At 32.1% G+C, this 19493-nt stretch overlaps 1 protein-coding gene across 8 annotated transcripts in view; it reads right to left on the reverse strand.

Moving 5' to 3' along the window:
• LOC127719764 (phospholipid scramblase 1-like) overlaps positions 1-11372 on the reverse strand; it is a 56152-nt gene extending 44780 nt beyond the window's left edge. For 6 of the 8 annotated variants that reach the window (XM_052226023.1, XM_052226022.1, XM_052226021.1 and 3 more), the window contains exons 1-4: positions 11136-11372; positions 7149-7194; positions 747-869; positions 311-394 (exon numbers count right to left, since the gene is read on the reverse strand). In XM_052226023.1, the coding sequence (XP_052081983.1) occupies positions 311-394; positions 747-869; positions 7149-7176 (235 nt within the window). In that variant the 5' untranslated portion in view covers positions 7177-7194; positions 11136-11372. The remainder of the gene's footprint in view (positions 1-310; positions 395-746; positions 870-7148; positions 7195-11135) is intronic. The other 2 variants (XM_052226024.1, XM_052226025.1) reach the window with 2 other exon arrangements.
• Between the last annotated feature and the right edge of the window lie 8121 nt (positions 11373-19493).

The following is a 19493-nucleotide window of genomic DNA, read 5'->3' on the forward strand; positions in this document are numbered from 1 at the left end:
ACATACGACTGGAGTTTTAGCGTACTATTTTTCAAAGCTGCAGATCGCCATATGACATGTCTCCCTAGCAAAGACACATGTCACTCTAGCTAGACAGAAGCAGCAAATTTCAATTTGCAAGTCTTGGTTAGTGTTGACTCGATCGGGCCTCGAACCCAGTTTGTTTTGTAGGACCTTCTCGCTCTCAATACGAGCACATTGCCAAGAAACCACAAAGAGAGTGTTGCCCGTATAACTTGTATAGAATGAATCTTAGTAAAACACGTCAATTGTCCACGAGCTGATCATCGTTGTAGAATATCATTCATACCTTCTTGTGCAAAATAAGCTCTTTGTCCGCTACTATTCTCAACGCTGTATCTGTTTGGTACTTCTAAAGCTGTGTTTGTCAAAACTGTCAATAAATAATGTAAAGTTGAAAAGTATTAGAACTGAGAGAATTATAGAATTCAGGGGAATGCAACCTTTAGGTGAAAACAAATATTGTATTCAGTGCCCTCCTTTACCAATCCCCTCTATGACCAAAGAAGGTAAAATTTTAAATACACATTTATTTACTAACATAAAGTGTTAGAATGACATCTTTGATAGTGTATCATATCTTATCGTAATCAACCCGTGCTTGAAACCATATCTACATTTTTTATTAAGAGATAAAGGTTAGCTCATTTAGATTATATATAAAAAACAAACAAACGAAACAAATCATTATCTGTACACATAACTAGATGAGTATGAATACGTACTTTCTAATAAATCTACTTTCTGATTGAGATAAACTTCGTTCATCTGAGCCAAATATTCCAGTCCAGGTGGGCATCCCAGAGGAGGGGCCGCACCAGTGCCGTTAAATCCACTTTTTTCTTGACCTGAAATCAATTTATATCTCCATATAGGTTCGTTCTAATCAAAATAAATACAATATCCAACGTTAGAATATAAAATTGAAGATTTAAGTAAATGGGTAATGAAATATGTTGCATACAATTTTTTGAAAGTTAAAGTATCTGAAACTTGAAAAATATTGCATTTATACAAATAATTACCCTCTTTGAAATTTTTTTATTTTTAATAAAAATCTTTGAAAAAAAAAAAGCAATTGATTAAAATAACTGTAAATTAACATGATCTAGAATCGATTTTCATATCTCTTTTTCTTTCTATTTTTTCTGTAAAATTGCTTCTAGATAAATTTCCTTTTTAATGATTGAAAATTACACCAACTTTACTTTTGATTCATTCTGTTTGTAACAGAAAACTGTCTACAAAAGATAGATTTTACAGCTTTAGAAAAACTAAAACATTAGGTTTATTTCAACATATTTTCTCCCAGAATCCAGCTTCAGCTTATATAGAGATGGCATCAAAGTACGGCATTTTATATTGTCACAACGGAAATGTATCCGACAACAAAATATTTATTTACACGAGAAATGTATGGATTGAACATCCACGAACGTACTACGCATTTTTCACACCTAGGCAGGTGGGTGTAGGGTGCCGGAATCTGCTGAGGTTTGCCAACTGCGATTCTACGGATAAAAAAATTGAGAGGAATTGCGATATACGTCAAAGATACGGAAACCCAACGTTAAAAATTACCAAAGCCCAATCATTAGAATTTTGAATCTATGACCCAAAGAGTTGAAACATGAATATATATATATATTCGTTCATATTCATGTTTCAAAAAAAGGGAGATGAAAATAAAGGGCTACACCCTTCCCCTTTTTCCCTTTCCCCTAACCAAATTTTGATTAAAAAATGAGCCTCCTTATGGGGTTTTTGATTGTGTGATTACTTGGCCGTTTTTATAATGATTATTTGATTACCAGACCAAATATTTCATGATTATGAGATTATTTGATAATCAATGACTGTATTTTTGATTATTTGATTATCTTGTTTAAAAAAATAATTAATGATTATGTGATTATATTGGCAAAAAATTTGTGATTATGTGAGTACTTGGACATCCCCATGAGGGGCCTCAAAAATAACATCCTATCCATATTAAGAAAAGATAAGTGGCATCTCCTTTTTACTGTGTCTTAAACTGAGTAGTGCAAATTTACTGAGACATGACTGTGGCATAAAATTACATACATTTTAATTGAAATTCAAAAACACCATATGCACTCTTATTTAATAAAGCACAAAATTTACAAGTACATGGGGGACTACATGTACAACATGTTCAAATCTGATGCAAAGAGCTGTAGTTGAATTGTAAAATAATTATTCAATCTGACAGACATAGCACGCATATTTCAAAAGAAACTTTAAATATAAATTACTGAAACTATTACCATTTTTGTCGACAAAGTCTTTATTGGGATAATGGTGCGTTGTGGCTAGGTGTAGGTAGGTATGATGACAATATATAATCATAACATTTCAATATTGCCTTATCGAATTCATGATTGCTACACGAACGGTGAATTGTTATATGAAATATCCGCGTCCTGAATTATTCCCTGGGTTATCCATGGTTCCGTGAAAGAGGGCGTAATTGTCCATTATGGTAATGCCAAGCGTAACGATATGATTTTTTTCTAACGTTTACAGTATGCAAAAAAATATATTTTTTCAACTAAAAGGGGTGAGTGTATGCCCTCTACGTCCCCACCTGAATCCGCCATGGACCTAAGTTGGACTGGATGGTCTTTCAAAACACTATAAATGTAACATTATATACGATTACATTAAAAATATTTTGAATTATTTGATAAAAAATTTCGATTTCAACATAATTGAAAGGAAAAATATTCACCACAAGTCATGTATTATTATTTTAACGTGTTTTGTGAAGTTTTTGTCATAGCAAAAACGTATGCGATTATCAGATAAATAAATACTCTCAAATGTAACTCATGTAACTCTTAACCTCTTTCAAATAGATGATGATATATGAATACGAAAACAAATTTAAAAAAGAAGTAATAAAATCATCAAGATTTTGACAAAAACATTTCATTACACATGTACATTACTTAAAGGGTTAGATATTTAAAACAACGTAAACATTCGATTCCTTCGTAAAACAAGGGTGTGTCTGAGTCAGTCAACTACAGGATATTCTTATGAATATGCTGACTAACAATCAAGTGCAGGAAAGAATCATAGGCAGTGGTTGAGCGGAATGGAATATGTTGTGTGCAATCGTGATCCTGTGCAGTCAACGTCTTTCTTTTTCACAAAAAAAAAATAACAAAAAAAAAAAAAAAAATATCAACCGACTCCACTAATGTTTGTGGTAATATTAATTATAGATCTTTGTTTTGTTTCCATGATACTGGTAAATATCGGACTGAATCTAACATATTTATAATTAATTACATTGTGGTATTAACTGTATCTTTTTAATTAAAACTTGACATACCATTTAAATTTAGCGCATTGCTTAATTAATTTTTCAGTATATTACTAGGGGTTTTTTTTTAATTGGAAAATAAGAGAAAGTGCACAAATATCATCATCTTTGTGAATATAAACTCAATTGTTTTGTATCCAATATGTCCTGTTATTAATCAAAATCTTATCAACGTAAAATAAACAATACTTTTTAAAGATATTATGTACAATTCCAGTGACCTATATTTAGGAAAAGGCAAGCATTTGTTTAGTATCCAAAGCAAATGTTTCTCCGTGTAAGTGGGTATTTAAACTGATATTTTACTCACCTACAATTGAGGAATATCCAGCAAACCTGGCCTCTCCTAGGACTAGTCAATGTATATGTAGTTTGATATATTCAAAAGATATTTTATTTCTTTTTTTTTTAAAATGAGAATGCCTATAGGGCGGCATCGAAAGAAGTGGTTTTATACAAGTTTTGCTAAAACATAAGGGTAGGTGTCTCCTTTAAATTGGTTCATTAAAGTACATAGTTTTGAATGAGTACGTAAATTGACGGTCTTCCATACCGATCTTATCGTTCTACAAGACTGTATGTCTATTGTTTTTGTATTTGTGGATTTCGGATTTTTTTATCATTTTAAATGTATTTGCCTCACATCTCCTTTTATTCAAGCAAATAATAACTTGATTGACCGCTATGGAAATTGCTTTTACAAATGTGTTCGCGGTTTGTCGTATGTTTTTACTGTCCCGTCCCGTTTTTTGTTTTCATAACTTAATAGCAGTATTTTAAAATGTACACGTAACACATCGGATGTCAATATGGAGCAAAAAATGCTTAAGCTTTCAGGAGCTCCTAATTGCACGCCCGATTTATAAGAGTTATGTTTTAGGACTGTGGTCTGTGCATCTTTTAGTTGTTTCTTTTTTATCTTTCAAGGATTTCCTTAAAGTTAGTACATCAGGATTTGTTTAAGAAAACTCAAATCATATCAAATTGAGAAATACTGTTGAATTATACTAAATTGCCTTTATCACCAATGTTCAGAATGGCCTTTTACATGTACTTAACATTTACTATGACCTGCCCTGGGAAGAGTCAATATATTATGTACTAACTATGGCTGGGTGGAAACATACATTCAGGAATGTTGAGGTTCAGGTTATAGCAACACGACAATGTTAAAGAAACCTTTAGCGCCATGTCATATTGTGTACATACTCGACTAGTGTACAATGATAAGTTTACTTCACGACGTTATCGATCCTCGCAGCAATACACCTATACAAATGACCACTGCATTTGGTTTGATCCGGGTGTAGTTTAAGCTTGCCATTCTAATCATGTACATGTATTAGTTAAATATTTGTAAACTATAAACACATGAATAACTATTCATACTTGGATCAATTCCAATGTTGAGCAAACGTTTTGCCTCAAGTACGCAATTATAATGTGTATCTATATGTTAGAATATAGTACATAATGCTTTGTTTGTGTACCGAGTCATGTAGCCTGTATAGCTAGACAAGGTTGCTGAAAACGTTTTTATCTTATTTCAAAAAGCAATAAAAAAATCCGGAGATTTGGTAAAATTGTGAATGAGACAACTATCCACCAAAATCCAAAAAGCGTGGATGAAAGCAAAGTAAAGGTGGTTGTACGGTCCGCTTGGGTGGAACCCTTACCGTATAGTCAGCTACAAATGTACCCGAAATTATGTTGCAAGTATGTTTAAGAACTATGACAAGATGTTTGCCACAGTAACTTATAAGTAAAGTTAGAAAGATAAATGTAAGCTAAGGTATCAAAAGGTCTCTTTTTTGGTCCAATGGATTCCAAAATAAAAAAAAAAGTATAATTGAAATATCGAACATTTTTTTTAAGTATATATTATTTTGATTTATTTATTGTACGGAATTATTTTTTATTAGTCTTTCGGCTTGTCATAATCTATTCAAATGCGCACAGAGTAAAGCTTATCGACAAATGTTTATGAGAATTTACATTGTTGAATATATAAATCATGTTAATAAATCTACTTTATCCTTTGATTTACAGACTTTTGTATTCGTCTCTATAAAGCATCGACCGGACAATAACCTATTCTTTTTTTTCTTAAGACGGTTTTAGCTTAAGCCTTGGTTGTACGTATGCTGTTAAATAAACTCTTTTAGTAAATACCTGCCAAATACGGATATATCTTCATAAATGCAAAGCAAAATTAAGATTCCATGTTCAAACGGTTGCGAGAAGAAATAATTGTATTCGCATATTAGTGCAATGTTCCCTCTGCTGCTTTTCGTCATAGTATGATATTGAATGATGGTTCACAGGGGCGGATCCAGGATTTTGGAAAGGGAGGACGAAGTATGTAAAAAAAAAATTTGGACCTTTTTTTGGCTAAAAAACATAAAATAAGTGTAAAATGCACTTTTTTAACGGTTCCTGACGTGGGGCATGTATATTTTATAGTTAAAGTGTAAGGGTTGGACATTTTTGATGCCGTATTCTCCCCATTAATTGTCTATTATAAAATGATTGGATGGATCCAAAGCTATGTACTAATATATTTGATGTGGGACTTGTCAGTAAAAAATTGACATGGAAAATTCTCGTTTGTTGTATGTTTAGTTAGCATAACCTCACGGATTTCTTGTTGTAAACAAGATATACGCCGGGCTATTCAATGAAATTTACAATACGACCGACAGGAGTTAAGAAAGACAAACAAGCAATTTTTATCCAAATGTTTGGTTGAAATGTTTCACCCAACAAGGGAAGTGAGGGGTTCCAAATCAACCAAAGGCTACGAATGAGTCTGAAATGACAACGAATTTATGAATGACGGTCGACAAATGGAGACATAAAGGCCACACCCAGCAGGCAGGTTGCAGTCGGGCCTTGAAAAAAGTATTCATTTTATCAGTTCGACGAAACAGACATTCCGGTCAGATATGGGATTTACATGCAAACCCCCGGCCCAAAATAAATTACGCCCGTTTTTTTATATCATGTTCATTTAATGCTAAATAATTCTGTTGGAAATATTTGTTTCTAATAGCAAAAAAGTGGACAAGATTATTGTTTTCAATCCAGATACGGCCAGAATTTTTGTTTAAGGCAAAAATCAGGGTCAGAATTTCTCTCGCAAATATCTCAGACTGCCCCCTCAAATCAAATGGTCCGTACCTTAGACTTTAAATCTAGCTAGAGCTTATTGACTGGGGATCATTATTCAGCTATGTTATTAATAGGCTGGGGCGTGTGGGGTTAAACATGTTTTCGTAGGTAAATAATATTGCTGTGGAACTTTTTCATGAGAGTGTAATAGAGTATTACTTTCTGTTTGGTGGAGTTGTGAAATAGAAGTCACTAAATACGTTCTTGCTCAATCCTTTGTCGCTTTTAAGATGTCATGCTTGTCATCCTCAGCCTAAGCAATGTGTTACTGTAATTTGAATTTCAAAATGACTGAGTGACGTTTTTTCGACGCACTGGTCAACTCCACCGTAGCGAATCACATGATTTTGACATAATCAATAATATATTACAGTAAATACGAGCGAAACATATCTTTATAAGTAAAGAATTGTCGCATAAAAATTAAATACGCGGGAAATTGCAAAGTTCACGAAGTCTTAGTCTGATTAATCATTTTACAAAAAAAAAAGAAAGAAAAAAAAGTGCAAGCAAAGGGGGGGCGTACGCCCTCTACGCCCCCCCCCCTCTGGATCCGCCACTGGTTCATTACGTGTGTATTTGTGTTAAAATGTGTGTAACTTACCTGGTTGTGAGGTTACTGCGTTAGACATCTTTGTTTTAATTTAATTCTGAAAATAAAAACATAGAAAAATATTTTACAGGTATTATGAAAGTAAATTCTTTTCCTGTATAAGTATAATTATATCTATATCCCCTGAAATGTAATGGTTATAGCTATTATATGTTTAATTATTGTTCCTAAATAGATTTCTCGCTGTGTTGAAGACCCATTGCTGGCCTTGGGCTGTTTTGTGCTCTTTGGTTGGGTTGTTGTCTCTTTGAAACATTCCCCGTTTCCATTCTCAATTTTTTTCTGTGGTAGTAAGTTCTTTGACATAACTGTTAGTTATTCCACTAACAGACGGATTTAAAGGGGGAAGCTGAGTTCTAAAAATAAATTAGTTAAATATCGCTCCGTCCGGTGGTATACTATTCAATTGTCGGGAATTACCGTCCCCCTTCCAAGACTCCTGGATCCGCCCATGTTGTAGACTTGGGTCGATTTAAAGATTTAAAATAAATATATTGTACAGACATTTGTCTATTGTTGAAGACCTAATGTTGTTCTTTAGACTGTATTTTCTATTTGTGTCGTTGTGTTGCTGTCTAATTGACGTTTACCTCACATCTCCTTGCATTCATGTTTACTTAAATAATCATTGATGTAAAAAGCTAAGGCCAATTTTCAGTGTGAATAATGTAAAAAGACAAGTTCGAGCGAGTTAAATTTCGAATGTGTTAAGTCTTAAATTTGAAACAAAGTAGTTGTATAAAGTAGCTCAAATCAATTAATTTAGAATAGATCTAAAAAGAAAATGCTGTCTACCAATACTATATTTGTGAATGAGCTATATGTAAGAAATTAACTGAATTCAACAAACGTTGATGCCTTAAGAAAATTAAGCGCCGGGAAAAAGACTTTGACATTTTTAGAAATTAATAAAGAATGTTTTTTTGGGGGTTAAAAAAAACTGAACTGTTTTCTAGAATGCTGATCCGCATTTTTTAAATCAATACAGAACAGATTTTTTTTGTAAAAACAATGATAATACTGAAATTCTTTTTCTATACTGCTGATTTGCACCTGGAACAGAAAAGAAAAACCCCAAACGGTTATCGTTTTGTCAGAAGGGCTATGATATCAAAACAGCAAAAATACAGAATAAAAGTGACATGCCATTTTGTACATATACCTATGGGAAAATACGCTCAAAGCACTAGTATGTATTGTTTCATTGCATCTAATAGCAAATGGGGATTATGTGGCAAATAAAGCCAAGATTTTTATTTATACACTTATTTGAGGGAAATCATTGCTAGCACGGCATGAAATAATCCTCTATCTATTAAGCATCGAAATGTCAAATATTAGAGTACAAGTGAAAAGGCTGTGGGTTTTCAATGAAATTTCCATAAGTTTACCATTGAAACAACAAAAGGGTACATAATCCTCAAGGGCTATCCGTGGGTCAAGTATAAAGAATTCAGCGTTCGTATTCATATCAGATTATCATATAATTTCGTCCTGAAAACACATGGAAAATGCCCTGTAGTTGTAATACTTTCCGCTAGACAATTAGAAACATCATAGTTTTTGGTGAGATTCGTGTTGCTCAGTATTTAGTTTTCTATGTTGTGTACTATTGTTTGTCTGTTAGTCTTTTTCTTTTTTAGCCATGGCGCTGGCAGTTTATTTTCGACTTAATTATAAGTTTGAATGTCCCTTTGGTATCTATCATAAATAGGTGTAATACGATGAACATCTATATTATTAATCTATAATCCCCTTAGCTTTACAATGATAATTGTATTTGAACCTAATGTGTATTAGAGATCGATTTTGTCTTAAAGAGAAATTCAGAGCATCTTTTCTTTTCAAAGTGAATTAAATATCTAGAAAAAAAAATATACATACTAGTATTAAAGAAACATCTCCAGTTGAATTCCTAACCATCATGTGAAAGAAAAACTTACATATATATTATATATATTATTTAAATGTGTGATATATATATATATATATGGTTGTCACTTGCTTAGACTTGTTTGTATGATATACTTATTTCTAGTGACTGTATAATGAATTGAATCATTATCCCATACGGTATATAACAATTGTTGAGTTAGATTGCTGACAAATAACAAATACATTGTGTATTAAATAATAATATAACATCTTCACACGCTTAAAACACATGTCTTATGTCTATCTCTAGATTCGCCTTACGTGACAAGGTAACACTACGACTATTGAAGTTATATTTTATAGCGGATGTGGTCGTGTGGTCTAGAGCGCTGGACATGAGGCTAAGCGATTGGTGCTGTAGTGTATCAAAGGTGTGAGTTCGAATCCCGTTGAGGGACAAAAATTTGTCAGCATAAAAGTCTAATTCTAACACTGTTGGGTGTAATTTTCAGACTTATATAAATATTTGTATTAACCCTGTGTCTCAAACACACTGAGATCCAGTGGGCATATATATTGTATGGTTGTCACTTGCTTAGACTTGTTTGTATGATATACTTATTTCTAGTGACTGTATAATGAATTGAATCATTATCCCATACGGTATATAACAATTGTTGAGTTAGATTGCTGACAAATAACAAATACATTGTGTATTAAATAATAATATAACATCTTCACACGCTTAAAACACATGTCTTATGTCTATCTCTAGATTCGCCTTACGTGACAAGGTAACACTACGACTATTGAAGTTATATTTTATAGCGGATGTGGTCGTGTGGTCTAGAGCGCTAGACATGAGGCTAAGCGATTGGTGCTGTAGTGTATCAAAGGTGTGAGTTCGAATCCCGTTGAGGGACAAAAATTTGTCAGCATAAAAGTCTAATTCTAACACTGTTGGGTGTAATTTTCAGACTTATATAAATATTTGTATTAACCCTGTGTCTCAAACACACTGAGATCCAGTGGGCATATATATTGTATGGTTGTCACTTGCTTAGACTTGTTTGTATGATATACTTATTTCTAGTGACTGTATAATGAATTGAATCATTATCCCATACGGTATATAACAATTGTTGAGTTAGATTGCTGACAAATAACAAATACATTGTGTATTAAATAATAATATAACATCTTCACACGCTTAAAACACATGTCTTATGTCTATCTCTAGATTCGCCTTACGTGACAAGGTAACACTACGACTATTGAAGTTATATTTTATAGCGGATGTGGTCGTGTGGTCTAGAGCGCTGGACATGAGGCTAAGCGATTGGTGCTGTAGTGTATCAAAGGTGTGAGTTCGAATCCCGTTGAGGGACAAAAATTTGTCAGCATAAAAGTCTAATTCTAACACTGTTGGGTGTAATTTTCAGACTTATATAAATATTTGTATTAACCCTGTGTCTCAAACACACTGAGATCCAGTGGGCATATATATTGTATGGTTGTCACTTGCTTAGACTTGTTTGTATGATATACTTATTTCTAGTGACTGTATAATGAATTGAATCATTATCCCATACGGTATATAACAATTGTTGAGTTAGATTGCTGACAAATAACAAATACATTGTGTATTAAATAATAATATAACATCTTCACACGCTTAAAACACATGTCTTATGTCTATCTCTAGATTCGCCTTACGTGACAAGGTAACACTACGACTATTGAAGTTATATTTTATAGCGGATGTGGTCGTGTGGTCTAGAGCGCTGGACATGAGGCTAAGCGATTGGTGCTGTAGTGTATCAAAGGTGTGAGTTCGAATCCCGTTGAGGGACAAAAATTTGTCAGCATAAAAGTCTAATTCTAACACTGTTGGGTGTAATTTTCAGACTTATATATATATATATATATATATATATATATCTGTGTGTGTGTGTGGATGTGTTAAACTAACAAACCCACTTAGTTTAAAACTGACCAGTGATCACATAAAATTAAAAAAGGCGATAACTATAACTTGACAGTTATTAATTAAATATTATTTAAATTTTAATTGTATCAAAGAGTTTACGATGAAATTCTTACCTGAAAACTTCCTACTGGTGATCTTGATGTATTGGTTAGAAATGTATACAGGTAAAATATAGGTCAGTTTCGGAACTTTTATTTAAAAGTAAACATCCAATTTCGTAATCGCGATCAGTACGTCATTTGAAACAAATCTTTTGCAATGAAACCATCCATAGATGTGAAATTTCTTATTCAAGTAAGGATCCTTGATACGCGGGTTCAAAAACTCTGTACGGTTTAAAAATAGATCACAAGGGGTATTTAATTTGTATGATATATATAAGTTATAAATAAAATCACATGACAGGTATTTTGAAATAAGTCACAAGACCGATCGATCGGTCTGATTGAAAAAGATAATTACTAAATTGCATTTTGGAGACAATTAAAGTATGTCCCATATTGCGAGCACATCCAAATCAGAGACATATAATATAATGTCTCTGTCCAAATAAATTGAAAAATCTTGGGTGGGGAAACTGTCACATTTTTAGGCTCGCCGGCCTCTAACAGTACGTAATTTTTCCCATTAAAAAAAGAAAAAGAAACATTGGCCTTCTTTTACTTTAGGGGAATTTAAACGTCATAAATAATGAGGGGACTCATAACAAAAATACGTTTTGTTTTGTAGTATAACTAATATATATAATTTTATATATATAAACAAGTCTAAATTGAAAACAACGTTCAAACCTATGATTGCGTTGGATAAAAACCGCAATTTTTATACGTGTGCATGCAAAACAAATTTCTTGGTTGAGGGGTCTAAATACAGCACAAACCACATTTTCCAAAAGACCAAATGAGTGAAAAAGAATATTTTAACAAAACGCATTTGACTAGCAGGTCGAACAACTGATGTTCTTAAACCCTGCTGACTGCCATTGGCGATTGCCAAATAAACGAATCACAAGATGTAACAAAATAGATCTTATTTTTGATAATTTATTACCAAACAGAAAACAATAAACTTGCGGAAAAGATGGTATACCGCAAACATGAGGTGCAAAAATTTGTACACCATATCCGGATTTCGACAATTAATGTCTCTTCAGTGATGTTAGGAATCGAAACGGTATTTGGAAGGCCATATAATTTACCTCAATTTAGGATAGACTCTTGAATTTTGAAAGAGTCAAAATAGGATGAACGGATCATATAAACCCGAAGGCAAATATAATACAAGCCCAAACGAAAAAATATAAACAAGTCTAAATTGAAAACAACGTTCAAACCTATGATTTTATATATATATATATATATATAGATATATATATATATATATATATAAGTGCCTATAAATAGCAGCACATGACATACAAATCTATGGGAGTGTGGATTAATCAGTACAGAGATTAATTCAATTACACAAATAAAATTATAGATTGCCTAACAATGTAATTTTAACACACTATTTAGTATGTAAATATAAGAATGTTTAAAATATTTACAAAATGATGAAAATAAACGCAATATTTCGCTAGACTAACTAGCTTTATCAAGCGTGCATCTATCCAGGTGAAATCGGATGTAGATGATAAGAAACTTTTGCAGCTCAATGTATATGTTGCACTTGAATTTAGCTGCCTTGAGAATAATACATAATTTGGATGAAGTTCAAGATTTTTACAAAATTGGTAGTTGAAGTTAGCAACGTCCATTGGCCAATATTACAGGATAAAAAGGACGATGCTGTGTACTAAATTATTCTTTATCTTTCCTGTATCTTTTCTCATCTTTTTCGTTAAGACCATCAGGTTCTAAAGTGTGGAGTTAGTGGATCCAAAAATTTTCTCTTCTCCTTCTCGCCGTGGTGTCCCACTCGGTGTTGACTTCTACCTTCCAAATCATAGAAGTCAACACCGAGTGGGACACCACGGCGAGAAGGAGAAGAGAAAATTTTTGGATCCACCAACTCCACACTTTAGAACCTGATGGTCTTAACGAAAAAGATGAGAAAAGATACAGGAAAGATAAAGAATAATTTAGTACACAGCATCGTCCTTTTTATCCTGTAATATTGGCCAATGGACGTTGCTAACTTCAACTACCAATTTTGTAAAAATCTTGAACTTCATCCAAATTATGTATTATTTTCAAGGCAGCTAAATTCAAGTGCAACATATACATTGAGCTGCAAAAGTTTCTTATCATCTACATCCGATTTCACCTGGATAGATGCACGCTTGATAAAGCTAGTTAGTCTAGCGAAATATTGCGTTTATTTTCATCATTTTGTAAATATTTTAAACATTCTTATATTTACATACTAAATAGTGTGTTAAAATTACATTGTTAGGCAATCTATATATATATATATATATATAGGTTGTGGATCCCCTAAAACATGTATCATACAGTTTAAAAGTAATTGTTTCTTTAGATATGTATATAGGTTGTGGGTCCTCTAAACTAAAAGAAGACAATTACTATTAAAAAATTTGTAAGGGTTCCGCGGAACCCAGTGTCTCGCCTACTTCTGCTGCTAGTCACAGGCTCAACAAAAATGGGGAAAAAATTATAAAAATTTTTCTTATAGATACATGTACTATCTTTTGATTGTAAGAAGCTTCTGTCCAAGTTTGGAAAAAATCCAGAATGGTTTATGAATCTAAAAAATGTTTTAAAAACTTTATAAGAAGATGTGGTATGAGTGCCAATGAGACAACTCTCCATCCAAGTCACAATTTGTAAAAGTAAACCATTATAGGTCAAAGTACGGTCTTCAACACGGAGCCTTGGCTCACAACGAACAGCAAGCTATAAAGGGCCCCAAAAATGACTAGTGTAAAACCATTCAAACAGGAAAACCAACGGTCTAATCTATATAAAAAACGAGAAACGAGAAACACTTATGAACCACATCAACAAACGACAACCACTGAACATCAGGTTCCTGACTGTTTACTAGTATATATAATTTATTGAAAATAATTGAAAATAATGCACTATTATACCCCAATGGGGTTGATGGCATACATGAAAACAAAATAACACATTACATAATACATCACAAAAATAATAAAAAAAAACATCAATTCATATATGAACATATCATCAGAGACACAATTGTATTATATGTCTCTGATATCATGCAGTTGTTGAATCCATTCTCCTCAGTGACCAGGACTTTTTAATAAATGGAGCCACATACCGCATAACTGACGGACATGAAAGACATAACATCAATTTATCCAATTTATCCATCTCATCTATATTTGAATAGATATTTTTACTTTTACTTAAGAATTTAAGTCTCAAGTTTTCATTTTGTTTACATTAGATAAGAAATGATATTCATCATCTATTTTATTTAAAGAACAATATTGACATAAGCGTTCTTCTCTGTTTACGTTTCTGTACCTCCCCCTTTTCAATTTCCAAAATATGGTCACTTACTCTTAATTTAGTAAAGTATTTCCTGGTTTCAAAGTTATTTTAAATATGGTTCAATTTCATAAATCTTTTTAACTTTACTTTAAATATATAATATATTATTTTCTGTTAAAGAGTTTAATTTCTTAAAGAACAACTTTTTATAGTTTTCTTGTATACCAGTAATCTCCTACATGTGTTTATTTATTTTATATTTTTCTTGTATAAAGTTAATATTTTCCATCTCTGATAATTCTATATTATTTTCATGAATTATATTTTTGACAAATGTATACCAAGAATAAGTTCCTGCTTCTTCCAATAGTTTTGTTGTGCAATATGCATCATATAACAAAGGATTAACTTCAATGTTAGATATTCTTGCTAAATAATTTAGTGCTTGTACTTTAACATATACATCTATTGGATAGTGTCCTAACTCTGACCTTGACGTAATGTTTACTGCTTTTTTACTTAAACCTAGAATTGATTTGCAAAATTTTAAACTCACTTTTTCAATAAAGCTGTTATCAATAGAGGTTAGTAAATCAAAATCCTTATTATTATTTGCTGCTCTACTCTGAGATTTTAAATATTTTTTCATAGAAGTCCATATACCAAATTTCTGAATTATACATTACATTGGCTTAAATAAAGATTCAAAAAGTTTTTTATGTATATTTATAGGTATATTTTCTATATTGTTCAAAAATTTAAACATACTGAATAGATCTTTTGTACCTTTTTTTGAGAGTTCCAAATGGAAGGTGTGGAATTTACCTGAAACCTCTATTATATTACCTAAATATTTATATTTTAATGCTTTTTCTAATTTACATCCATCCAAGGTAAACTCTGTTTTAGTGTATGGTATGTTTTTTTGTTGAAATATCATCACTTTGGTTTTATTTATGTTTATTGACAGCTGCCATTTTTTACAATAGTTACTTAGATTCTCTAATGACTTCTGTAACCCTTCAGCACTTTCAGACAACAAAAGCAATTCATCCGCAAATATAAGACAATTCAAAGGCATCTTATTAAGTGAGACTGGTTTACAGTCCTTGTCAAAAATTTATAGAAGATCATTTATATATATATTAAAAAGATTAGGACTTAGGCTGTCACCTTGTTTTATGCCTCTTTCTATAAATACAGAATCAGATATGTTTTCTTTATATTTGACTGAAGCTTCAGTATGCTCATACATATGTTTTAACACTTTATACAGTTTAGGTTGAATATTATCAGTCTTCATTAATTTATATAAAAGGCCTAGTCTCCAAAAAAAAAAAAAGAGGGACGAAAGCTACCAGAGGGACAGTCAAACTCATAGATCGAAAACAAACTGACAACGCCATGGCCAAAAATAAAAAGACAAACAGACAAATAATAGTACAGATGACACAACATAGAAAACTAAAGACTAAGCAACACGAACCCCACCAAAAGCTGGGGGTGATCTCAGGTGCTCCGGAAGGGTAAGCAGATCCTGCTCCACATGTGGCACCCGTCGTGTTGCTTATGTGATTACAAATCCGGTAAATAGTCTAATTCGGTAAGTCACATTCGTGAAAAGGGAAGGGTATTGTAGTTACGATATAAGGAACATATCCGATATCATCTGTGAAACGGTTATTCCATAACGGTCAACCAACTCGTGATGGCGTCCGTAAAGTTTACGAAGGGATGATTTCAACTTCACCATTTGGAACTCTTGTTTTAATAGCTTCCTTGTGAGCAGCAATCCTCTATCAAGGAAATCATGATAGGAAACACAAGCCCGGGAATATCGTATCAATTGGGAGATATATACTCCGTATGCAGGCGCTGCTGGAATGTTGCTACATAGAAATGGAAAATTCACAATTGGGAAGCTGAAATCATCTCTTTTGTCGTAAAGTTTTGTTTTCAACCGACCCTCATTGTCAATTTCTAGATGTAAGTCGAGATATGAGGCAGACTTAACTGTATCTGTAGTATCCTTTATCTCTATATCTATGGGATAGGATTCGTTCAACATAGTCACCAAATTTTGTATTATTTAGTGAGAGAACATACTGAATCAAATGCCTTCTTCAAATCTACAAAACATCCAAATATTTTTTGTTTTTTATTATTTACATATTCATTAATAACAGTTTTTAAGATAAAGAGACTATCTGAAGTTCTGTTTTCTGAATCCAAATTGTGATGAATTCATTTTGTCTTTAATAAAAAATATTATCACTCTATTATTTATAACTGAATTGAATATCTTACTTAAACAATTCATTAGGGAAATACCCATTTAATTAGCTGGGTTAGGTATGTCGCCCTGTTTAAAAATAGGTTTTAAATATGATTTATTCCGTTCATCTGGATAAATTGAACTATCTAATATTAGGTTAAAGCATTTAGTTAATGTAGTTAACATCACTTGGCTACTGTGCTTTATTATTTCATAACAAATTAAATCTGGTCCAGTACTTTTACCATTCTTTAATGACTTAATAACATTATTTATTTCAGATATCTTTATAGGGTCATCTGATTGCTTTTCATTTAGTTTTTGTTCTCTGTTTTCTTGCTCATTAGAGATTAAATTTTTGAATTTGTATCTATAATGTCTGGTTGTCCTTGAGTTTTAAAGTGTTTAGCTAGCACATTAAGATCAACAAGTGGTGAATTATTAGAGTCTGCTTTTCTTTCATTTATTCCTTTTATAATATTCCAAAGTTCTTTACTTTCTTTTGGAAAAAGGTTTTTAACTTTTTTAATATTTTCTGTTTATATTGTTTTCTTTTAAATTTGTAGGCCTTTTTCAGATCAATTGTTTACAGTAATAATTTTTTTTAATTTCAATGTTTGCGTGGTCAAAGGAAGATAATTTTAGTTTTTTGTTTAACTTACTTGACAGTTTTTCTTAATTCCAGATATTCAGTATCTGTCCATGGTGCTTTATTTTTTTTTCTTTGTCACAATTTTTTATCATACATTTATCTGATAGATTAGTAGATATATTACATATTTTATTATTTGCAAGATTTATTCCTTCTGGTATTTTCTCAAAATTTGTTAGTCTGAAATCTGGCTATAACATCATGAATATCTGTTTTAGCCAGTTCCATTTACAACAACTTTTTACATAGTTTAGTCCATTTATAATCAAACTCTTGTTTTATATATTTGTTTTGATATTAACACTTCTGGAAATTACATGTTATATAAGTTACCAATATTGACAGTGGTCTGAGAATGGTGATGGATCTTTGACTTTAAAATATTTCACTGAAGAGAGTAGACTCATACTTGCAACTGCATAATCTACAACACTACAACCCTTTGTATTAAAACATGTTATATTACCCAAAATGTCTCCTATAAATCGACCGTTTAATATTCTGAGTTGGGCAGCAGCACAGAGATCCAAAAGTTGTCTCCCTTGGGAGTTAAATAATTTATCTAGTGACATCCTTGTCATCTCATAAATATAATCTGACTTATAACTATCTGGTAACAAGTGTGATAAATTATCATTATTGTCATCATGAATAATAAAGTTAGCTAGGACTAGTAGATACTCTGGAGTTAAAATCTCCTGCAATTAAAATCTTACTCTTTCCTGCTAATATACTAATTTCTGACTCAAGGTTCTGATATTTATTGTTATAGTGTGGAGAATTAAATGGTGGTATGTATATGCCACACACATATAAATCTTCATCTATACCAAAAAAAGTTTTATCTAACTTCAGCCACATCCGGTTTGAAGATTTAGATATCTATTTTTTATACGCGCAACTCCTTTTCCTATTTCCTTTTTAATATATACTATAATACCTCCACTTTACCTCTTTGCTCTTTTTTTTTCTCTCTCTAGCTTTTGAAATACAATCAAAATTAGGAATATCTATATCTGATAGATCACAGTATTTACACTAGTGATTCACTCCTTTCTGACTTTTTGTTATTCTAAGAGCACTTAAATGTTAAGGAATTAATACCTTTAAGTTTAATTAATTCAATGATTATAATCTATTCATGTTGGAATTTCGTAAAAGGAGACACTAGAAATAAATAAAAGAATGTGTTTGAGGAAACAAATGCCCCAGCTCAAGCTTCACAATTTTCTGAGTTAAAAAGGGTCATAACTCTACAACGGAAAGCGACTCACTGCCCAAATTCGAACTTTGCATGAGGCAAACTTAAGTTAAAAGAGTGCGGAAATGAAAAACATCGCAATTTTCCAAGTTATAAAAGAGCATAACTCTACAACCGCAAGTCACTCACTGCTCAAATTCGAACTCTGTCTGCTTGTTTTGGTTGGTTCTTAGCATTGTGTATGACTTTCTTAAAATTTGCATCAGGCAAACTTAACTAAGAATGCAGAAACGAAAATGGGACAGACAGACGGATGGACGGAAAAACGGACGGTCAAGAGTAACACTTAATGCCTCGTTGCCTACGGCGGGGCATAAAAAAGAGGTTTCTTAATAACAGAATTCACTTTTGCTCCATGTGAGTAACCGAGGAAATAATAACCCTCCTGGGAGAGTAGCAGACACAGGGTTGTGCTATCTTAACAAGGCCTGAATAACTAATGTTTGTGTCATTTAATTTAAAGTGGGAAGAGTGCCTCAGATGACAAGAGATCTAGGTATTTGTTTGTCAACATTTACATATCACTTTAACCTATCATGTTTATATTGTTGTCTGTCATATTAGTTTTTAATTACCGGTAATTGATTTGTCATAAATCAGGCTGTTGGTTTTTCTTGTTTGAATTGTTTCACATTGTGTCATGTTGGCCCTTATAGGAGGGTGTTTACAGAATAGAGAATAATGAGCAAAAAATATAAAGAATAGAGAAAAATAGACCAAAAAAAAAAGAAAAAAGAAAGAATAGAGAATAATGTGGTGCTAAAATCATGAAAATGTAAAGAATAGAGATAATGGGCAAAAAAAATATAAAGAATAGAGAAAATTGGCCTAAAAAATTAAATATATAGAAATGAA

The sequence above is a fragment of the Mytilus californianus genome, unplaced genomic scaffold (genome assembly GCF_021869535.1).
Source record: "Mytilus californianus isolate M0D057914Y unplaced genomic scaffold, xbMytCali1.0.p SCAF_11, whole genome shotgun sequence".
Taxonomy (NCBI): domain Eukaryota; kingdom Metazoa; phylum Mollusca; class Bivalvia; order Mytilida; family Mytilidae; genus Mytilus; species Mytilus californianus.